This window comes from Paramormyrops kingsleyae, chromosome 19, assembly GCF_048594095.1.
Source record: "Paramormyrops kingsleyae isolate MSU_618 chromosome 19, PKINGS_0.4, whole genome shotgun sequence".
Taxonomy (NCBI): Eukaryota; Metazoa; Chordata; class Actinopteri; order Osteoglossiformes; family Mormyridae; genus Paramormyrops; species Paramormyrops kingsleyae.
In genome coordinates this window covers 5045819-5070100 of record NC_132815.1, presented here as the reverse complement: position 1 = coordinate 5070100, position 24282 = coordinate 5045819, and the positions used below count along the sequence as shown (strand labels likewise).

Genomic DNA, 24282 nt, shown 5'->3' with positions numbered 1-24282 from the left:
AGGAGCCGTAAAACCGACAGCTTCCTTCCCTGAATTACAGCTTACTGAACTGCAATTTTTGCAATTAAGGTCAGCTTGGGACTTGGGGAATATATATATTTTTTTCTGTTTCCCCCCCATCCCCCTCATGTCAACATTATAAAGTTCATGCTAACTGAGTTTCAGCTAGGCTGTAGGGCAAGACATGGCCTTGTGTTTATGGTTCATGATTTAAGAGTTTAATCAAAAAGGCTAATGGCTTCCCTCACTGGGTGTTGAGTCCAGCTATGTAAACGAAGCCTCGTTGGCTTCCTGTGTCCTGTTCTGTAGGATAAGAACTGGCTGGAATCTGGCAACGTCCTTCAGCTTTCTGCTCACGGAACCTGTTTAATACTTTGATGAACCTCTGCTTGTTGATAAAGTATCAAACATCCTCTTATCCAAGTTCCAGCTGCTAGATTCTACGAGAAAACTGACTGTTGATGTCCTAGTTGAATAGCTCATAACTCGATTTTATTTATGACTGGATTAGACCTTTATTTTTTCTGCCTGAAGTGTCTGAGCTTCAAGCAGACAGTAAAAAAATTCAGTGTGAAAATGTGCACATGGGGAGGCTTGGGGAGGTGAGAGACGGCGGATGGTTTCATGCTGGATTGCATACATGCTAAATGCTTCCCTCGTCATACTGCACACACCAGCTTTATCTTCAGGCTCAATGCATGACAGGCCTGGCTAGATGCTCTCTCTGCTATCCGCTTTGACTGTTGTCTTCTCTCTATTGATCCCTAGGAACGTTTGTAACCAGCGGGGATCATTGCTGTCCATGCATGAAGACCGACTGCAGCGACAGCAGTGCATTAAGTTATTGGTTGTCAGAATAAGCAAGCATCCAGGGTGTCACTATGAGTGAAATTGATAAACGTAATGTAGACATTGACATGTTAAACGCACTTAGTCACGGCTCGTAGAACTGACAGTCGAGGGGGGAGGGGAGCGGACTTGCATATTAAGCTGGCGGATGGATGAGAGTTAGCAAAAGGCCTTAAACGCTTGCGAGAGGCCCGGAGCGGCCCGTTCCAGGGTAAATGTCATTTCTGTGCAGTGCGAGCGTTCAGAACTCCAGCAGCTTAAGCAAAACATGCGGCTGCATCTTTAAGAGGGCGATGGAACATAGTAACCCCGCCGGTGCCTTTTGTTAAGGCGCTATATTGCCGTGCTGATATCATGGCTTTGTGCGGCAGGAGTTCATAACACTGGTGCCGGCTGAGGGCGTCTGTGCAGACACATTGGAATTCACGGCGTCTTTGTTTGTTCCTCGTCTGTCTGTAGGGATCCTTCCTCACGCGGCGCCCCTTATCTTGGGTATTCTCTGTGCCTTTCGTCACTTCTGAAGTCATGACTGATAATTATGGAAATTATTTTTTATTTCTTACATTATATGGAGTCCAACCCACCATGTTCTTGCTGGAAGGACAAATATGATGCTGTCGGTGAGGAATGTTGATAAATACCCGCAGGACGGGAATGGCGTCGGCGCGGTGGGGGGAGTGAATTGCGGTTTGGGAATTTGAGCTTTCCACCGATTGTGCAACAGTCTGAAAAAGCCAGTATCGGCATGAGCTGGCCTCCAGAATGACCAGTGCTGAAGATCACTGGGAACAGTGACTTATCATCTCAGCTCATGGAATGTGTGCATTTATACTGAAAAGTATAAGTGAAATTAAGCCAGATTTTTACCTTGTGCTTCACAATTTTAAACTCTGCTTTGAAACGGAAATTACAATGTGAATTTCTTTCGTGTTAAACTCCAGGGCAGAGTTATATTTTAAAATGTAGATGTGCTTCTGTGCCCCGCCCCCCTCCCCCCCCCACTCCTGTCCCAATGTCACAGAGCCTCCAGCTTTGCAGTAAAGCGTGACCTGAGCGGTTCGAGATCGCCCCTGCAAACATGTCACCGCTGGAACCATGGATTGCAATCGATCCATCGGCTCATTGGGACCTCTTGATCTTGCGTGAGAGAGAGAGGATCTGTAGGGCTCCTTGGGACCATACATGCATTTTACACCTGATCCTTTGCATATAAAGAGCTCTGTGTGGGGGAGGGGGTGTCCCCTTAAGAGAAACATTCTTGGCTTACACTGCAGCACAAATAATAAATAGGATCCCCCCACTGCTTGCGACATAATAAAAAGCTGTTTCTCCCTCCACATTTATATCAATTGTCTTTTTTCCCCGACAGTGTTTACTTACTGAGCGTGGTGCTAATGATCTGTGCAGTAAATGCAAATGACAGAAACATTTTTTTCCCCCCTTTCAGTTCTTACTATTAATTTTTTTTTTCCTCCCCGTTTGTTCTCCTGAGCCTGTGGCAGGTGAAACGAGAGCAGCATCTGAGTGGGGTGGGGGGGGCGGGCGGGTGGCTGGCTGGGAGTCGGGGGGTGTTCGGCTAGCCAATTCCTTGGAGGCGCCCTTGCGGGAACTTGATTGAAACTTTGAACTGGAATTCGCCTGCTAATTGAATTTTAGCGTATACAGTAGACTGGGCGCTTTGAAGACTGTAATCAACGCCAGCCGCGTCTAGCTTTCCTCACCTCGGGGGATATTGCAGTGTCAGGATGGAAAAAAAATGAGGAGATGGGCTGTGCCTTGATGTACGCCATGTGCAACTCCTCTTAACGCACACACACCTTCTCACCGACGCATAGACGGTAGCCCCTCGGTTTTCAGGATAAAGTTAGTCCAGTATTGATGTTTTTTTTTTTTTTTTTTTAAGTTAAAGGTCATCTTTCTTGTCACCACTTCTTACAAACTGGGGCATGCAGTTGATTAAATTCTGTTTTACTCAGTCACAGTACGAAAAAAAAAAAATGGGCAGGAAGCAACATAAAACACTTAAACCTTTGAGTGTTTCAGCAGTATTGTGCTCATTTCTGACTGTGAAAGGTGTTTTTATATATATATAATATATATATACACACACTTTTGGCAGTCATAGGCAACCAGATCTTTAAGCGTGCTGCTTCCAAGTCTAGCTGCAAGATGCAGTTGTGGTTCCACAAGTGATGTTTCACCTAATTAGTTTTAGACTCCTTGCTTGCACCTCAAACCCTGACAGATGCTTCTCTCGGAATTGCAGAGCATAGTGATCAATCCCTTTTCATTACTGTATCTGTTGCAGTGGAAGCTAATTGTTTCTGCTTGTGCCCTTAGGAGAGGAAACCAGGCCCTGAAATGATCAAAATATTGATTTTGTTTTTTTTTTTTGCTTTTACGGGTCACCATGGGTTGTATAGATTTGTGTCAAATAAATAAATAATGAGTAAAAAAAAAAAAAAAATCGATGTTTCCTGAGCCCGAAGAAATTAGCGTGTAGCTAACTTGGAAATGATAAATTCATAAAAAATGTGTAGCTTGTTACTTCAAGTGCGTATATCCATTACAAGTAGCGTAATTAACGTTTTGCGTACCTCAGCAGCGTTTGTTTACGCTGCTGGCAGACGGGACTCCGCCGCCTCGCCTGAACTTTACCTGGGGAAACTCCACACCTGTGGTGGCCGGTGCCGCCGCCTGGGAATCGCAGGCGCGCCGGTGGGGGTGTGGGAGCGTCTGTCCCCGGGCGTGGTTCCCCTGGCAGCCCCTGCGCGCCAGGTTCCGCAAACGGCTGCCCGTTCGGCGCAGGCAGGAAGGCAGCCATCCCTGCTGCCCCCGCCCCCCACCTCGACCCATCTGTCAGCCCCAAAATGGCAAAGTACCCGATCCTCCCACACGCCCACGTCTCGGGGGGGCCGTGTTCCCAACAGCAGAGAATCTGCTCGGTGCGGGCTCACAGATTTTAACCCTCTTGGTGTTTCCGGGGGGGAAATGCGGTCTGTCTTTCCCTTCTACATCTTATTCGATAAAATACGCATTTAATTAGCTCGACGAATTAACATTTGGTAGTTTTCTTATTTTATGTACAAGGGTATATGGAACAAATAAAGTTACTTTTTTGCCTCTTTGCATTAGGTACTGTGTTTTAAATAGGTGCGCTTGTGACCAGAGAGTCCAGATCACGCTGGGGAAATCGCATTTCTGTGTTTAAGAGGAGGGCATTCTCTGCTCTTAGCAGAGCCTGCTTTGGCAAACCCTCGGTGACACACATGTCGGAAACAGCCACACTGCCTCTCCCGGCAGCCCGGGATTTCACCGGCGAAACTGCTCCTCTCCCAGACAGGTTTTTGCGTGCGACAAGCATATAATTCATGAGCTGTGTGTGTATTCTTAAAAATACATATATTTATTGCTGTCCCGATCTTGGCCTCTTGTAACTGTCACTCAGGAAGTCTTTCTTTGGGAAGAAACGGGCTGCTTTATTTTGATGCCGACTTAAAAAGCTGTCAAGCGTCTGGTTGTTTGGAGGGCTTGCCGGAGCCGGCTCTGCTCGTGGGGGTGACATTGGGGCAGAGTATCCGAGCCGCTGTGCTCCGCACTGTTGTTTCCGGTGCACGTCACCTTACCCCTCACGATTCTTTTCATCCGCAACCCCAATTTCTTACAATTTCCACTGATTGTACGAATCTCGCACGTAGCAGTCGAATATCTTTGACCAAAGATCATGTTTTTTTTTCTTCTTCTCTATTATTTCTAGCTGAGACATTATTACACCACCCCTCCCCCACGCCTCTTGATATTTTATTGGTAACACTTGATAAGCCACCATTAATATAGTATTATGCTGTTACTTATGTATTAATTAACCACAAACTAAGTCTAACTAAACTAGTTACATACTGATCTCATGTTAATTCATCATTGATGAATCGTAATGCATCTTTTAAGCAGTTACTATATTTGTTACTATATCTGTTAATTCTGTAACCTTTAACTGCCGAAGAACCAAGTAATGAATAACACGTTGCATACTGATCTCACATTTGTTAATCATTAACGAATCGATCATTAATCATTAATCTCTTATCTAGACTATTTGTTCATTCATTTGATGATAATTTGTACTTCAGTAGTAACTGAGTTTTTACTGAGTACCTGTGCCCTGTCAAGTAAAGTGTTGCCAATAGGTTATGAACTAACTTTATCACCATAAACATGCAGCAGGGTGGTTATGAAAGCAGGAATAAAACCTGAAAGCTTTCTGCTTAAATCCCGTCGGTCAGTTTTTGCGTGTTTTGCCCTTGACCATTGATACTTGACCCAAATGGCTCCAGAACAGTATCCCGCAGGTCCAATTAGCTATCCAGCTGTTAAGTAGCTATGAATAAATGTCACTGAAGTAACCAAAACATATTTTGTATATATATGTGCGGATTTTTTTTCCCCTTCAAAATCCATCTTTTGACGACCATCTGATCATTTGATGACCGTGAGCCTCTAGAGCGTTTTTGTATATTTTCGTAATTTTGCTTCATGATCTCGGGTTTTGTTAGCGGACAGTAAAGATATTTTGTATATATTAGGCTCGCCTCCATTTTTCTCGGAAATGCCGACTTGGCATGTGTTGTGTAAATGTCACAGGGAGAGATGACTTTTGTAGGTAGTTGTTGGCCCGAAACGAAGCGCCATGGCCAACCTATCAGTCATTTAACAGACGCCCCTCCCCCCCATAATTAAAAATAAAAACACTCAGAATAAGTGTTAATTGCTTGAAATTTGCGGAAGCAGCGAGCATTAATCCTGCTGCCTCAGTGTCGATGCTCTTGGAGAGATGCGAGGGAGGCTTCTAAACTGATGGCTCGCAGCTTTTCTTCAAGTGAAAGGATTTGGCCTGACTTGCGGCCTCCGCCTCGTACTGTGATGGCGGCAAAGTTCTGTCCACAAGGTCACCTGAATCATTCTGGGTTTCCGTCTGTCAATCCATCCATCCATCCATCCATACATCTTTCCAGCTAGGTGTCTGCTTAGCTATATCACAAGTATCTACTAGACTGCATCTTTAATGCTTTTGTCCTTGTGTGTATGTGTGTGTTTGTCTCTCTTCCAGCCATAAATTTGCAAATCGGGCTGGATTTCCCAGTCCTCGGTCCCGCGTTTAGCCCTAACTGTGCATCCTGTCTGGCGTAGTGACAGTGGCGGCTTCCCGCTGTCAGCAAACTGTGGAAATTGCAGACCATACAAGTCTCAAATTGTAAGTGTAAGATGAGCAGACATCCACAAGTATTTATGGTAGCCCGCGGTGTGTGACGTGCTTATATAGACCGTGTGGCAAAGCTGAATTATGGGGGACGAGGGGGGGGGGGGGGGGAAATCTTGGACCCTTCAGGAAGACAAAAGCAATGAGAAATAAAGGTGGGAAAAGTAAGTTGAGAATTTGTGGAAAATGTGAGACTGAAGAAGACCGGTTTTGTTTAAGCCGGTCTGGGGGGGGGGGGCAAGTCACCGAAACACGGCTAAATTTATTTTTTAAAGCCTAATTATGGAGTAGGATATGGACAGCTACCTATTTCCTTCCGTTAGAGTCCGGCTGAGGGAGATGGAAGAACGAAATGGATTTGAAAGTATGGTAGTTACTTGCAAATTGCTTTCTCCTGCCTGCCGCCTCATCGTGTTGGCGCCGCGCCGCTCTCGTTAATCCCGCATCACAAACCCGGCATCAGAGCAACATTGACGCATAATTTAGCGAATGTGCACTTGGATGCCCTTCTGTGCCGATAGAGTTGCAGTCGTTTTGAGAGCTGATCTCATGCCACCGTGTGACCTTGATTATGTTTATATATATATATATATAATCATGATTTAGCCCTGAGACTAGTTACGTTTTAGCCAAAATGTACATTTAACTCCCTACAGCCCTGTACCAGGGCTTTTGGAGGATGGATAATTTCCGTGAGTCACTGCCTGTAGAAAGCTTTTTGCCATTGGGTGCCACCTGGTTTTGGCGTTTAAGGCTTTGTTCCAAGGTGTAAGAATAGGTTGGAGCCAAACAGGCAAAACATGTTTTTCAACCGTGCCGTGTCATTTTACATGCCTGCTTTGGGGCTCTCTTTTGGGGGTGCTGCAGCCCTGCTTTCCTTATTTGCGAGATGCTGCGCTAGGTGAGGCCACGCTATCTGCTAGCTGGGTGTTTATCCTGACGTCCGCCGCCTCGCAGAGGGTCCCGTCACGCGTTTCTGCTACTCATTCTCTGAAGTCAATCTTGTGATTAATAGCCCAACGTTGCCATTTCAGGGGAACTAATTACTGTGAATTCTCTCCCCCCGTCCCCCCCCGCCCCCCAGCATTTCAGATAATAGCATGTGAAAACCAATATGAATACGGTCTTGATTTACATTATCTGCCACCCCCTCCCTTTTTAAAAAAAAAAAATTAAAAAATAAAATAATAATAATTGGATCGGTGGTGCACTATTGTCATTTGTCACTGCTTTTCACGACAAGTGGCCCATTCAGCATGGCCCTCTGATCCGCAGCCCTAGAATTGACTTTTGCATTAGCTGAGGCATTAAGCAATTAAAGCGCTGGGATGCTGGCGCTTTGCAGCCATGTGACCAGAAGGGGGTGGGGAGCGCAGGTCGGTGGTACCCCCCCCCCCATCCTTCAATGCAACCTGTGACTCTTCATCAAGTGTTTAACCATTGAAGCCACTTGCAATGTACTGTCATTGAAATACAGGCCCAGGTGACTGTGCATCGATCAGTTTATTGACATGGTTGTATTATCTGCGAAGAAGTTGACTGGCATTTTCCATTTGCCATGAAATATCCATCAGAAGGAATATCGGAGCGATCTGCCGGAACTCGCGGCCCCCCCAAGGAAGATTTCCAGCAAATACACGGCGCCAAATAAACACCCGTTTCCCTTTAAATTCGGCAGGTCATATTCGAAGCAGTCTCAGATGAGAAGAGCGGCTACATCGCGATTGATGACATCCAGGTCCTGAGCTATCCATGTGGTAAGTAATTACAGCGGCGGTAATTATTTTCTGCTCCCAGCTCACTTGTGACGGGTTTGTTACACAGACAGGGATAAGTAAGGGGGTGACAGGTCGCCTTCGTGCGGAAGGAGACTCCGGCTTTGGAGGAGAAAATAATAGTCAGTCTTCTGTCTGCTGGGGGAGGGAGGGTGGGGGGTGCGCTGTCTAATGAGAAACTTAATTTTAATCTTGCCTTTATTTTATATGCCATAAAAATTACAACATTCTCCATTCAAGGATTCAAAGGATTCCAAAGCTTTTTGTCATTTACAGTGCAAATACAGTGGAATACTTCATTACGCACCTCCACTGAGCCTTTAATAGCATATGACAATGAAGAACAACAAATGGCAAGTAACAGAATAGTGAACGATTACTTATCCATACATTAAATACCGTATACAAGCAATATAACAGCGCGTCGTAGCATTAGCGGGGGTAATTCTGTGTGTTCTTATAGCAGTACTGTGTGCTCACGTTAGCCAGTCTGTTGTATAGGTCTGAGACTGTTGCGCCGAGTCGTTGACATTCTGAACATCCGCCTGCTGTATCTAAATGAAAGGAGCTGGTTGTTGAATTGGAACGTGCAGATGAAGATGAATCGGTTGTGTTAAAAAGGGAAACGCCGGGGATTGTAAATAGCTGCTTGTCACAGCACCGGGACAGGTAGTACTAAGTAGTGAGCAGAGCTGGTAAGTGGTGTATGTTTTACTGCACATGCCAGGGGATTGGAGAGGCTTAAGCTGGCCGGTGTTCGCCCAGGACCGGGCTGGCGCTGCAGGAAACGCGAGTAGTCAGGTTGAGGATCCATCTTTCCATTTTTTTGGTATGCAGATGACATTAGTCTCTTCGAAATCCAGAGAGGTCCAATAAACACACATTTGGCATGGCCGCGGAAGGACGGCCATTGGCGTGGATTCAGCAACAAGCTCGGGATGGGAAGCATAATCCTTTAGGAACAACGGGAGGGAGATTTATCACCTGGAATGTGGCGGGACGACCTGTAGCGTTTCAGTTCAGTCAGCACCGTCTTTACTGGGCGTTTTGAATAAATACAGCGGGCTGTCAGAATAACTATTTGTCGCCAGTCGGTGTCTGATGGAGGGAGCGTATCTTCCGTGCGACAGGGTGCTGTCTTTCATAGGGCTGCCTTCTACCTCTTGTCAGGATTTGGATTTACATGTCTGCTGTAGAGCAGGCTGCATGTTTGGGCTTCATCTTCGCTCACTAGTGACCGCTGGTTGCGCTGCACCCCAGGTTATGGACTCCTTACATTTATTTGTATAGCAGACTCTTTAATCCAAAGTGACATTCAGTTAGTCGCTGCACCGATTGGGCGTTAAGGGAGACGTGAGTCTGCAGGATGGAATAGGGGGCAAAGGTGGGCGTGTCAAAGTGGTGGAAAATGCTGTCAGTGAACATTTCAGAACAAAACCAGACATTAACCAGACATAAGTTGGGCAACGACTATGACTAACAAGCATCTATTAAATGCCTGTTGCAAATTTAGTCTCACTTTTTACACTTACTGCCATACATTTAAGAAGCCCAAAACAAATTAAATACGTACCTCCACGCACTTCCCCGCGATATATTCTTGTCAATGCGCCCACCTTTCAACATGCACACAAACCTTTCCACATGCCCGTAAACCTTTCAATAAGGCCACTACTCCAACCTGCAGACACCTATACTTGGTGTAAGGGCCTTGCTCAAGGACCCAATGGTGACATCACTCTGCTGGCTGCAGGATTTGAACTGGCCACCTTCTGATCACGAGCTCAGATTCCTAAATCGCAGCAATACACACCACCTTCTCTTTTACAACTCGGAGAGCTTTATTATCAGTATTTAAAGACACAGCAGAACTGGTTTACCTGATGCATTTCCTCAGACTCCTGTGATTGCGCTCAAGCGTCCCACTATTTCAATGTACAAAACCTATTATTACAGGACCTTGCATAGACCGTAGTGACAGACCGACGCTAAGACCGCTCAACCCTGTGCAACATTCCTCCTATTTACATTCTCTGTATGTATGTAGAATATGCATAATCATTTTTTTTCCACTGGAGTATACAACCTAATTTGTTGCCTTCCCCCTTAGCTATGATTTGAATTAGCTGTTGAATTAAAGAATATAATCAAATAGAAATTCGGTTTGAAAAAAGAAAATTAAAAAATGTCTACAGGCAGTGTTTTTCCTCAAAGTCAATATGAAAAGAATAATAGACTTCATCCCTTGTGCCCACATCTCTGGCAGTACGTGGTCGAGGAGTGCTCGGAAATGTATCCTGTATTATCAGACCCTAGCCTATATTTATCGAGGAAAGGGGAGCTTGTGAGTTAGGTGTTTTACAGGAAGAATCTGAGAAAAACAACGCTGGGCAGCATGCGAGGTTGTGCGGGGGAACCTGCTTCGAATGAGATGCTTATTTTGTTGCATTTAATCCTCCCAATGAAAAATGTTTGTCCACCCTGCATCTGTGCCATGTTTAGGATGGATGCGGCGTGTTCAGTTTCCCTGGAACAAAAGGCCCTGGACGTCGAGCCACCGGGAGAGAACGCTGAAAATAACGGCGTCCTCTCCTCTCGGTTTGGCTGCGAAGGCGAGACAGACAGGCGGGCTGTGTAAAGGGGCGTAGCGGCCCTGCCTTGGTGTCTGCGAATGACAGGAGCCCGTGAAATCGCGCCGCTCTCGAAGAGGAGCGAACGGATTCACGGGCGAGGCTGTAGCACCCTAAAAACACATTCGTATCAGAGCGCTTTGTTAATGTCCTCCGGTCTTAATGCCCTCCCAGGTCCTGTAAGCAGTTTGTAAGCTCCTGTAAAGCAACTAGTAGAGCATTGTGCTGATGAAGGTCATGGGTTTGAATCTCAGGGAGCCACAGAAATCATAAGCCTTCCTTCTATTGTAAGTCACTTTGGATAAAAGCGTTGGGTAAATGTAAATGTTCCCAGCTGTATACCATGTAAATCTACATGAGTGCAAGGCAGAAACTTTGATTTGATTGTGGACCAGTTTAATTCAGATGTAGCCGTCCTTGTTTTTTTTCCCAAGCTTTATTTCAGTACTTCTGGTACAGAGCCATTTCTCTGAGGCATCTGCTATGTATTTCAGCCAAACTGTCATGAATAATTGAGCAGGCCAAAATTCCTTGTTAATATTACTGCTTCTCAGTTATATCTTCTGTTTAATACGCATCATCTCCATTTAAATTTATTTTTAATTAAATGTATATATTCTGGGTATATATTTTTTATGTTTACCTGATGGATTTAATATGAATTGGCCTGCTCCCTGTCTTTCGATCGCGGTGAAGCTTTGCCTGAGACAGGTTTGAGGCGAGCTGTGGGTCCCGGGACTGTCCGCGTGGGATTGCGGTCGCCCCGCCCACTCGTCGCCGGCTTCTCCACAATCTGTCTGACTGATGAGTTCCACAGCAGTCGTTAGGGGTGGTGGCTTGACACCAGGAGCTGCTGCAAAAGCTACGGGGCTCCATCGATCCTGTCTTGTATGTAAAATTTATGAGGGCGGTAATTTCTTCTCCCCCCCCCCCCCCCCCCCCCCCACTCTGCAGATAAATCGCCTCACTTTTTGCGCCTGGGCGACGTGGAAGTCAACGCTGGGCAAAACGCCACCTTCCAGTGTATCGCCACGGGGCGGGACGCCGTCAACAACAAGCTGTGGCTGCAGGTGAGGGCCTTGGTGCGGGCCAGGGTGCGGGTCCGACTGCGGTGCGTGACTGAGGCTCATTGCTTGCCGGACGGGCTGACCGCCAAACGGGCCACCTAAACCAGGTTTGGGGCCACATGCACACATGACTGGGCCCCCATTGAAAATTCTGCTGAATCTCCCCCTTCACCAAAGCTACCATTATACATGCTCAAGTGCTCAAGGGTGCCCCCTAGTATCCTGCTCAGATATTGCAGGCATGCCTGGCCAGTATGGAGTCTGGCAGGAAATGGTTGTTTCCATTTAAACTTTATTTCCATTTAATGTAATCCTCAGCTGTGGCATTTCGGAGATATTTGTCTCCGATTGCATTTCATACGTTCTTTGTTTGCATCCCCACCTTCTCAATTTATACGGGTCATTTGGAGGGGACAGGCTCCTGCAGGGTGTGCTATTTCACTACTCTCCCCCGCTGCCTCTTATTGGCTGCTGCGGCAGACCCTTGAGGAGGAAAGACCGCTCCCCTCATGGGTGAGTGGGCCGGGGAGTACAGTAAGTAGCGTTACCCTTTCCTGGGAGGTGTGAATTTTGAGAGACAGGGGTGGCCGCCGCCAGTGCAGATGACTTGTCTCATGAAGTTCCACACGGCAAGAGTTAAAGGGAGGTGACTCCCTCAAATGGGCCTTAAGCTGCCTCTTTTACAAGGGCTGGTTCTGGCCCATCTAGCTTCTAGTGACTGCTGCCCCCCCCCCCCCTTTTTTTTTGTGGGTGGGTGAGTCTGTATAGAATCTGGACGGCAGTTATAAATGTCATTTATGGTTTTTTGTTATTTCTGCAGAGAAGGAACGGGGAAGATATACCAGTGGCCCAAACCAAGAACATCAACCACAGGAGGTTTGCGGCGTCCTTTAAGCTGAAGGAGGTGACCAGCCTGGACCAGGACCTCTACCGATGCGTCACCCAATCAGAGAGAGGCTCTGGGGTGTCTAACTTTGCCGGCCTTATCGTCAGAGGTACGCTTGGCTTTTCTTGCCTGAAACCTGTTATGGCCGTGCTGTCGGTGCAAATGTAGAAATAGCCCTTTTAAATCACGTTATGCCTATTCTAGCATGAAACATTTCCTTTAAAATACTCAAAATGTCATTCCATTATTCAGCCTCTCAGAGACCACAATAGTTGCTTTTAACCTTACAGCGTTATGGTAAACTATTCTTTTGACAGACATTGTAAATGTTCTGTACCACCTCACCCAAATCACAGAGTGGGACCCTTGAATCATTCTAATTGGTCTGTATCACATGGTGATATTTCTGTTTTGGGGGGAAAGTCTGACCTGTGAACTCGAACGCCTCTTGTCTGCTCATATGAAATGCTGGAAAATTTTAGGTTCCTGCCAGGTTAATCTATTCAGAGCATTTTGCATAAAATATGTTATACTAAAAGCTTCTCATAGTATTGTCAACAAAGGTAGTTTATGCAGAAATATTTCACTTCTGAAAAGTTGCATAAAAACAAATAGGAACTGTAATGGTGAAGTGTATTAGAGCATACTTAATGCACTGAAATTAGCTTGTACACGTCTTTGAAACGCTGTTTTTGTTCAACTTTAATAATATTGGGTTTTCTTAATGGATTATCACTGCTTACATGCAGAAGTGAAAGTGAGGGGATTAGTGTGAGTTTCTCTTTTCCTTTCCATCTGGTGTTTGCCTGCGAACATCCTTCTCATCAGCGTGTCCTGATCGTAGTGACTACATTTAATCATAAATACTTAAAACGTACATCATTAGCATTCAGACTTAAGATCAAAGATTCGGATAATTATGCTTGTAAAGCAACCATCTGTTTATTGAAATATAAGCAACTTAAATGTATGAAAGTTAAATCAGTATTACCAAAGGGAGAATATCGCTGAAGGGTTAGGATTCTGATATGTAAAGCATGTTTGTGTAAGTACTGTTCAAATAAGTCCGTTGCCTACAGTGGGGTTTGTTGCCATTCGTGCTGTAACAGATGTGTGGATTCTGGAAATTTCCAACCAACAAAACCCCCCCAGCACCTTTTGCTGAAACGCTCTGGGCAAATACGACAGTCCCCCCCTCTGTTACCCGACTACAAGGGGGGGGGGGGGGGATCTCTTGTTTATCTGAACAACTGTCCTGCAAATTGTAACTTGGGCCAGGGGGCAGCAGAAGCCTGGTGTTTGGGGTAAGCTGAATATTAACTGCAGTGACAGGTCCGATATCTGACTTGCACTTGAAATCTGACATGCGGCTGCAAGGATGCAAAAGACGGTAATTTTAAAGGAAATTTTGGGGCCATTGATACGGGCCGCCTTTAATGAGAGATGGCACCGGGCCGGCCGCCGTCGCTCGTGACCGGGGGGTAATAGTTTATTAGTGAGTCTTCTGCTAAACCGAAAGTGACAGAGGACGCTCGCAGCTATTTTGCCCATCTTTGCAACAAATGAAAATTTCTCTGGCGAATTCTTTCACCTAAATAGTATTGATCTGTGCGTCCCCCCGTGCTGGAAGTTGGTTAGTGTGGTTTCTGCAGCTTTGCGGGGCACCGATGCTGCCCTTTCGCTTCCAGAAGCTAAACTTTATTGACAAGGCTACTTATTAGCTGGAACCCCAAAACAACATGCTAGTCACTGAGTGCTGGCTTTGTTAGTCAGTACGGAGGCCTGCTGGAGGACGTTTCGGGTCTGTGCCTGCCAGTTGCCAGATTCAGACGTCCCTTTAATTAACGACTTGCTTCGTGAAATACAAACGTGGCAGTTTCTTCTTGTGTGACTTTAATTTTCATTCGAGCTGCATATGGAGGGCATCAGATGAAATGGTCAAAGCAATTAGAGGACGGGATTTTCATGATATTTAGAAGACGTTTTTACATGCCGGGCATTTTTAATATGCTGCTAGCCTTGCAGTTTGTGGAATACGTGTTTATCTATTCTCGTTTCTCCCCAGCTTGATTTCTTGGTTTGTGTGTCAGGACAGCATCCCCGGAATCTTCAGCTGCGTGCCTGTGTGTGTGTGTGTGTGTGTGTGTGTGCGTGTGCGTGTGTGTGTGCGTGCGTGTGTGTGTGTGCGTGTGCGCGCGCGCGTACGCCGGTGTGTGCTCGAGTGTACGTTTCACCCCAGGAATGCACTCTTGTTCTAATGACTGCACCATGTGCAGCTGCCGCCCCCGGCGAACTCGCGAGAGTGGTGGGCAAAACACCCGCCCCCCCGCCCCAGCCTGAAGTAAATAAACTCGAATCAGCTGAAGGGCGGCAGAGATGCCTGTCAGCCAGTGAGGGCGGCATGGAAATATTTTCTTAAAAGTAGATTAAAAACTTCTTACCTGCCAGCTCCTCTGCCACTGAAGAAAGCTCGCTGCCTGACAAGCGTGTGTTCAAAGGGGGGTTGTTAAACTCTGATGAGGGCGGAATCGCGGATGCGGCGAGATGATGAGAGAGGGGGGATTTAGGGCTTGCTGATTGGGGGGCTGGGGTGTCAACAAACAGACGGGAAAAAAAAACAGAATATGAATCCAAGTTCCATTGTGTCTCTAGGGTTATTTTGATCATTTTGATTTATTTAACTTTTGTAGTTTGTTTTTTTTTTTTTCCTCCTTTCGGTAGAGGTTATATGCTGGGAAATAAAGTTTGTGGGGGGGGGATGAAATGATTGTGTCGTCTTTTAGACAATAGAGTGATGTATGGCGGGAGCTTCAGGGAATAAAGCGGGTGAGGTGTTTTTGGGGGGTGGGGGTGTAGCCTAGCCATCCTGGGCCCGCATCAGTCAGACCTGGTCTGTGCTGCAGTTTCATATTTGACCCTGTCAGGCCTTGTGTCAGAATCTGCTGTTCCTCAGACCAAAACGCTCCTGAGAGAAGCTGGCAAATCAAACTGTAGGGCCCTTCGAAACAGCATCCCCTTCGGTTTTGAAGGTGAAGAGAAACTGTCAACTGCCAGGGCAATAAATGAGAGCGGGTTACCTTTTCGGGCAGCCCCCCAGGGGATCGGAGGCACCCCCCGGACGGGTGAGTCGTGCTGCGGCAGGGCGGACAAGCGAGGGGAAGCGAGAGATGGATGAGGTCGGGTTCAAGGAGCAGTAATGCGAGGTCCCCGCCGCTATCACTCTCACCTGTCAGCCGCACGAGATGGATGTGCTGTTTGGGCGAAGCAATAATGCTGCATGATGAAAGATTCATCAGCGGCCCGTTCGCTGCCACGGCGACGGGAGACTGGAAAGGCTCTGTCTACCTGCACAAGTCCAGACTGGCGTCACCTTCTGCCTACGCTGTGCTACATTGGCGCCATGCCTGCTTCTGAGGTTGCTGTTGGGGGGGGCTCACATCACATTCTAAGTGCTTTTTTAAAGACTGGATACTTATCTGGTCAGGAAATGCTAATAAATAGCGCCTGTGTTTAACAGGGCTTGTGTCTTGAGTGGTTAAAGCCATTCAGGTATATTTTCTGTGCTCTTTTTCTAGCTGTTGAGGCTGCTTTTCTCTACCAAAATGTCTTTTCAGTTAGTGCCTCCACTGCCTCGTCGCGGCCAACATGCTCGCTGGCTCCCTCGTGCATTTTAGCGTTAGAAAAGTGAAAGGGTTATGGCTTAACGTTTGACACTAGCGAGGTTAAATACTATGGGTTTGAGTGGAACGGTATTACCTAGAATTTGAAACTGACCTCCTAGCTGGGAGTCAAGTGCTTGAAACGCGAGCCCATAGTGCTGCCCTCTATAATTACATGAGATTGTCTCCCTGCCAGGTTTTAATGAACAGTCACCTACGCACACAGGGCATTGTTAAGCGGGAACGTGAAATTGTCGAATAGTCTTCAAATTGTGATCGATCCATCCTGCGCGTTTAACAACATGCTTTGTGAAGCATTATTGATTTGCTAATATGTGTAGTGTGTAATTGCTACTGTCAGTCTATTAAAAACACTCAAGTCCTGGCAGAACCAGTGTTAAAATGCGGCTCTTGTGGTTTCCCTTGGACGTTGCGTTGCTTTCAGTGAGCTTCTGCAGTGACTTGCAGTGACTGAAACACTGTGATATTCCCCTGTGGGATAACTAAAAATCTTGTGCTGAGAATGAACAATCAAAACAAAATTTCGTTACTTATAGATAAATCTATATTGTGTTTAGAACTCAAATTGCAGTCTAATGCTGAGCAGAAATGTGATCACTTTCTTGAAGATTCCTGCCGATGGTCATTGCCTGTCTGCTGAATGCTGTTTTATTCCTGTAAGAACAGCCATGGAATCACTCTTCCTTGGTGCCAACATGCTAATGTGTCCTGGCTCCTCCGGCCACCACCTCGTTCTGGATGGTTTTGAGCATGACTGTGTTGCTGGTAAGGGGGAGTGTGTACTGAGAACCTCGAGAAAGAGGCGTAGTGCAAAGCTGAAGGATGAAGGATCACACCTGTTTCAGAACGAACCTGTTGGGCTTGGATGGTACCATTGTGACTTGCAGGGTGTGGACAATACAACAGAAAAACCAGTGCTGAACAGAACAGTGACAAATCCCATAAAAACACTGACAGTAAAAAAAAAAAAAACCAATGGAGAAAATTGCAATACAACTGGGGGCCTTTATAGACGGATTTCTTTCAGTTTGAGTCATTAATTGACCCGAGTCTTTTACTCAAAGCACATTCTGTCCATGCGTCTGTCAAAGAAATTCCCTCTGTCCTTTTTTTTTCATTTGTTAAATATCAGTCTGTGCTATGTTGCATTTGTTATGCTTTCTTCAGCTCTAAGAAGGCTGTCACACCATGTGGGCTGTGTATTTATTAGTATATTAAGTTTTTGCTTTGTTTAGGGGCTCCGGAAAGTTCAAGCAATACGACCTCATGACGGCAAATCCGCTAAAATGTAAATGTCTGCTTTTTAAACTGCCCCCCCCTGAAAGCCAGGTAGAGTGAATACTCCGTTTTTTTTATTAAAGTGCACAAAGTAGCATATTTATTGATCATAGTTTCTCCTGTTTTTAAGCAAAGCCCATATCTGCCAATAGACAGCATTCATGTTCAGTCTCCAACCTCTCTCTCTCGGCCCCAGAATATGCTGTGTTTTGTTTTGTTTTTTTTAAATAAATTTTATTTTTATATGAACACTGATGTCAGGGGCTCAAAGTTTTCCTCCATAGAGAGGGTCTGACTTGGCAACAGGCATCAGCGATCAGGTTGAAGCCTGGTAACTGCTAGAGTGCATACTGATATCCTGACAGAGGCTAGGAGGTGATGCCGGTGGAATGGGAAATGAAAGAGAGGAGGTTGTGAACAGGTAATTACACATTAATGAGGTGGGAAATGGCAGGCAGCAGCATGAGGTAGGGGCCGGTCAAAGAGGACACATACGGGTACCCTGCATGGCACATAAATCGTCTGTGCTGCCATGGGCGTGCGGGCGAGAGCTAATGGGCGCGAGTTTTTTTTTTTTTTGGGCCGTGTGTCAGGTGACGACGGCGGTACCGGGTCTGTGGAGCCTCACGCAAGGTCCTCTACTGTTTTAATTAACTCTGCAATGCAGGTTTTTTTCCATATAACTTCAAAAAAAAAAAAAAGACTAGACTGGCAATGAACACGTGTAGCAAGTAGTGAACATATTGAAGTTCTAGTTTGGAATAGACTTTATAAAGATTATAAGGAATATAGTTTGAAAAAAGATTTCTGCTTTTCATTTTTTTTGCCTGTGAGTATTGCATCCCCCCCCCCCCCCCCCCAATTGAGATTTTAGTGGATTTATTGAATATGAATCCAGATTCGGCATTTAGCAGCACGCTAATTAATGCACCGCGTTCTGCTAGCTGCGTTTCGCCAAACTCGCCGTTGCAGCCAGTGTGAATCAGAAGCCATCTGGATTGTCTTGTTGCTGATTGAGAGATAAAGTACAACAGACACAAAATGCAGTGCAATCATTATAAAACAAATTAGCGCTTGAAAACAGAATGAAATGCAGTTACTGCTGTCAACACTTTTCTCGTTACCTAGACAGATGTGTGGTTGTGTCCCATATGGATACCCTGCAAATATACTTGAAGTTGGACTGAATGAAACATCCTCTTGTAGCACTACAGCTAATCTGCGGAACTATAATTTCTGTCCTCTCTGAATGTCCTTTCTGCAGAGCCTCCACGCCCCATTGCACCCCCCCAATTACTGGCAGTGGGGCCTACATACCTCCTCATTCAGCTGAATGCAAACTCTATATTTGGAGATGGGCCTATCATCCTGAAGGAGGTGGAGTACCGCATGACGTCGGGCAGCTGGACGGAGACGCACGCCGTCAACTCGCCCAACTACAAGCTGTGGCACCTGGACCCAGACACGGAGTATGAGATCAGAGTGCTGCTCACCCGTCCCGGGGAAGGGGGAACGGGACAGCCGGGACCACCGCTCATCACCAGGACCAAGTGTGCCGGTGAGTCCGCATGCCCCTCTGCCTCCTCCACTTCCAACTCCGTCACACCTGCATTCGGCACGCAAGAACTTTCGTTCAGTTTGGAGATGAGTTAAATTCTTGTCTCCTTGACTAATGTGCTACGGTCCATTCAACACGGGATTGGCTTGGCCAGCAGGAGATTGTCACCAACACCGGTCTACATGATCAGTAGTGTATGCAGGTTTTCAAGTAAACCTGAGCTCTTTATTAGGTTTGGCTGGGCAGGTGACTCAATCAGTCAGTTGGTTTCATTTTCCAGTGACATTACATGTATGTGACAGCAAGTCCTCATATCACTTGTTCGGTCATGTGAGTTGTGCAGTGCGTCTCGATTAATTACTGGCTTAGGGAAACGCCGCATTATGGACTGTTTGTCATCTCACTGTGCTATTGTTCAGTTTACCTTTATGTACAAGTTTATCATACTTAATGTCTTTGGCTTGTATCTGTTTGTTTACTTGTTTTTTAAGGTTTTAGGTAGTAAATCTATGTATCTTTTTAGCTTACAATCATCCCCCCCCCCCTTCAGTAAAGGAAAAAGGGAAAGTGATTAGTTGTCATTGTTGACACAGCATAGCACAGCAATGAAATCTGTCCTCTGCATTTAACCCATATGTCACATCGTGACACAGCAGGGGGCAGCTAATTCAGCGCCCGGGGAGCAGGGCTTGGGGGCGGTACCTTGCTCAGGGTACCTCAGTGGTATTCTGCTGGTCAGGGATTCAAACCAACAACCTTTCAATTACAAGTGCACTTCCCTAACCATTAGGCCACAAGTAAGATGCTTTAGAAATGATTCCTAACAAATATGAATTTTTTTTTTAATGTGCGTGTATTGCGTAGCTAAGCCTGCGTGTATTCATTGTTAGCGTTAGCAAGCAGCAGTGTGCATCCACATCCAATTTTTGCTGTTTTCTGTGAGTTACACACACTGTGGGTTGCCATGGCATCTGTATTAACCAGTATATCAACAAAGGGGGACTAGATACACAACTTATATGCTGGAGCACGTAGCAGAGCGATTGTGTCAGGGAAAGAATTTGAAGAAGGAAAGTGGTTATTAAGAATGATGCCCAATGTGTACAGTGTTTCATTACTGTGGTGATGCCTTTCTATCATCTGAGATACTATGGTGTTTTCTCCAAATTGCTTGCAGGCGAATAGACCGACTGCATTCCCAGATTGTGATTCTGAGTGTGTTTAGTTCTGCATTTCATCTTCTCCTGTTGGAACTTCCTGGTTTTTAATGTTCTTTTCCTTGAACATTCAAGCTGAAAAATTCTATATGTGAAGTTTTTGTAAGGGCATTTTTGTTGTTGACGTGAGGTTTCTTGCATATCTTAAGGAAATTGGCCCTTTCAAGAATTTAAATCTAATTCTAGCTTCTAGAGTACCTTAATTAGTGGATTTGTAATACTCAGTGAGCTCTTGGTGCCTTGAAAAGGTGGAGTGCTTTGGATTGGGAAAAGCTCATTGGTTTATTTTATGTAAATTTAATCCTGGATTCACACTCACACGATTCTTTGAGTCCCTACACTGGGACCCATGGATCAGTGATTGACATGAGTACATTCTGGCACTATGCTTCTGATTCCTACCGTCATGTTGGGTTTGGGTGTTTTTCCCCCATAAGGAAAATCTTTTATACTCAATATAAGAGTGTGAATGGGGTTGTCTTTGAGAAAAAGGAAGCTGCCTTTCACGCGCAGAAAACAATTTTAGTTTCGCGTAAATTTTGATATCCCTTGGTTTTCATCTTATTGGTTTCAATCCTGCGCCCGTGTCGTCGGGCTCTGAATGTTGACTGAGTTTTAAAGCCTGTTTATTTGTAGTTTGATAAACGCTGGGCTAGATTTGCTTATCGTTCTGGTCATTTGCGCCTTGTTTTACAAAATCAAAGACCATGTAGTTGGGACAAGTTTAAATGTTGGAGATACTTTAGGTGAAGAGTCCCATCTGTCTTCATTTCAGTTGTAAAACCAGTGAAAAACTATTGGTGACTCACTCAATTTTTTTGCAATAAACAAATCACTGGTGTTTCTCTTGTGTTGTTTTTGGGGCAGTTGGGTCTGACTGAGTCACACGCTTCCTGATTTGTGCTCAAATGCATTATGGAAATTCTCACGGCACTTCACTCCTGAGTCTGCTTTATATATTCTTGCTGTTTTGTATAGCTTTGTGCATCTGATTCACTTCTCACAAATGCCACGACATTTCTGTTAAATAGTGTTATTTTCACCTTGATTTGGCTTTAAGTAGCGGCGAAATAAGCTGCCATGTGCAGAAGCTGGGGCTGAAAAGCAACGATTACGCAATTTTGAGTCTGATATTTGCAATTACGAAGCCAATCTCACGTTCTGCATCGCAGCATTGCAGTGAATCCCGCATCGCTCACCCCTCATTGCTGCCTCTTTCCATCTGACCCTAAAATAATCTTTGTAGTGGCATGAAAAATAGGCCTGTTCCTGCCTTTCAGGGGCTGGCCCCTTGCTGCCCATCTCTCCCACGTCAAACCAATGTCCTGCTTCGCAGTTTCTCCCACATGTGCTCAACGCACCAACACACTGGCTTGTATGAGATGTACTCGGTAAAATGGCCATTGTGGCATGTGTAGTTTGTAATACCCACTGTAGCCATAAACTCCCCCCGCCCCCCCCCAGCTCTGCTCACATGCTTGTTACTTTCCAATGTTGCGGATCGTCGCATCAGAAATAAGCCAGTCGTTGAGTAAATCACAGTTAATTTTAAATTGATTCCTTTCATTTGAGAGCCCTGGGAGAATCATGTTGCTGCTTCCAGTAAGGGCGCTTTTCCAGCGCACCAGGTACCGTACTTTCGGTACTTTCAGTACTTCCATAAAGTACCAAAAGTATGGTACTACTTTTGTGTCGGTTTTCCACTGGCTTAAAACTGGTACCGGTGCCAAATGACATCATCAGTGACCGCCCCTGACCATCCAGTGCCTCAAACTATGTGTTGGTTTTCCTGTTGGTGCCACTCCTGTTATGATCCTTCACTTTCCTGTAGTCCTGGTTAAGTTTTTTGATTTTGAAGCGGCATTGTTCGGTGATTCGCAGGTGCCCCATTTCTTCCAAGCGGCTTGCTATTACGGCAAATACTTTTTTATTTCGAGTCGTGCCATCCCAATCCCGCTGGATCTGTTGTATCCGACCAAATGGCGATTAAAGCTTGTGTTTCCTCATTTGTCCATCCTTCCATTTTACTTTCTTTTATATTTTTGCTTCTACTGCTTTTTATTTAGTTTCCCGCTGTTCGCTGTGTGTTTCAAAAGATGGCGGTTGTATTTTATGTTTCAGTGGCAGGCTATTTGCATAACCAATCGACAGCAAATACGTTTGCAAGTCCCACCCCAAAGTACCGAAGTACCCCAGCTGGTTTGGCACTTTTGGTACTGGAACTTTCGGTACTGGTACTCAACCCGGAAATCAATGGAAAAGCGAAAGTACCGTACTTTGTGCGGTGGAAAAGCACCCTAAGATGTTTGAGTTTCGGAAACATCATGTAAGACGACCAATGGCAGGTATATTGTCACGCCCCCCCCCCTGCATTTACGCTTTGATGGCTGTCCAGTAGGTGCTGCTAGGTTTGTGTGTCAGTGACTTGTGTATGAACAACTTGCATGGTTGTGAGGCAGGAACTGTAAGTGATGTGTGGTGTGTGTTGGTGCTGCACATGGGCTGAGGGTGGACAAGAAGGAACCCCCCCCCCCCAAAAAAAAAAAAAAAACCAGTGTGACTGTGGGGGCTTCTTATGGTGCCTTGTTTCAGTGTCTGTTTTTAACGGGGAAGACTGAAAAGATCTCCTCAACCTTGCATACATTTTGGACTATGAGTTGTGTGGCTTTTTTATTGCTTTTCATTCTTGTACTTTGCGTTTGCTACAAGATTTTGTGGTTTGTAACTGCAACAACTGTATCCCGTGTAAATCTCTATAGTCCGATCATGGTCGCCAAGCATGGAAGATTTCTCAGCAAAAATGGTTTACTGCTTTGTTTATTTGTTTCTGGGTTTCAGCAAAGGCTGTCCTCTTTTGTTCATTTCACTGTGCTCCATTCATTGTATTTTTTTTCCAGTTCTGTATTGGAAATTTCTTTTTGGTTTCTTTTCTGCAAATACTCCTTAGCAGACTGCACCAAAAAACTACTGTTCAAGGATCCATGCTGGTTTTGCTACAGTCCTCACAATTCGCCTATTTTAAGAGCATGAACAGTTTCTGGGAATGTGCACATTCGGTGTTTGAAGTACTGACAGGGAGACTGGTATCAAGCCTGTTGGCTGCAAGACAGGCAGTGAATTTGAAGCTGTCAGAGGTTTGGACAGGGCCTGATTTGCTTGCGCCTCCCAAAGCCTTTGCCATTGGCCTTACTGGGTTTAATAGTTACACCTGTCTAAACGGATTGCGTTGCTTGTGTATCTCCAAGTATGATCCCAAAGCTTGGTAAATAAGTGATTAGCTCCATCACACCAGAAGCAGTTGTAGGAGATGCAGTCCAGTGAATAGGGCTGTTGGCTCACTTTCACAGTAAAGTGTTTGTATCTGCCTCTGCTCTGCTCGGTCTCCCGGTCTGTCTGCTCGGTCTCCCTGTCTGTCTGTTCGGTCTGTGTGCTCTACTTGGAGTTAATCAAGGCACTCTGGCTTTCTCCCTCAGTCCTAAACATGCAGTAGGCAAGGCTCTAAGCTCACTGAACACATTTTTTTAAGTAATTTTTTAGCGCTACTGTTTTTTGTGTGTGTTATCATACTGCGGTATATACACGTGGCGGATGGTCAGGACATGCAAGGAGAGGTGTTGCCTTGTCGGTGTCCTTTCCTCAGCCCCGAGATCTTAGCATTTACCAAAAAAGCCATAAAGGGGGGTGGTGGGGGGGTAGCTGACCGTTATATTGCAGGAGCCCCCCAGAAAACCGCAGCCGGGAATGTTTCCTCTGGATGCGGATTTCTCTGAATCGGGCCATTTACTAAAACAATTATAATTAAACGGCCGGTGCCTCAAATGAGCAGCCAAGATTGAAATTAGCAGACCGCACTGCGGTCAAAAGTTCAGCTAGTACCAGTTCTGAAAAGTAATGTGTTCCTACAAGGACTGTGCCCCCTGCACATGCGGACATGTCCATGTTAATGGTTATTGTCTCAAAGCCCGGGGGGGGGCGGGTGGTATAATACAGACCAGCATCTGCATTGTTGATTCCTCGCCACAGCGTTTTTGCCGACATGCAGTGAATTGCAGGTTTGCCTCTTTCACTTAGGTGTCGCTGTTCGT

At 45.6% G+C, this 24282-nt stretch overlaps 1 protein-coding gene across 14 annotated transcripts in view; it reads left to right on the top strand.

Annotated features, from left to right (window-relative positions):
- ptprk (protein tyrosine phosphatase receptor type K) overlaps positions 1–24282 on the top strand; it is a 122207-nt gene that overhangs the window by 43863 nt on the left and 54062 nt on the right. For all 14 annotated transcript variants that reach the window (XM_023797137.2, XM_023797135.2, XM_023797134.2 and 11 more), the window contains exons 4-7: positions 7785–7863; positions 11466–11581; positions 12399–12573; positions 18687–18980. In XM_023797137.2, the coding sequence (XP_023652905.1) occupies positions 7785–7863; positions 11466–11581; positions 12399–12573; positions 18687–18980 (664 nt within the window). The remainder of the gene's footprint in view (positions 1–7784; positions 7864–11465; positions 11582–12398; positions 12574–18686; positions 18981–24282) is intronic.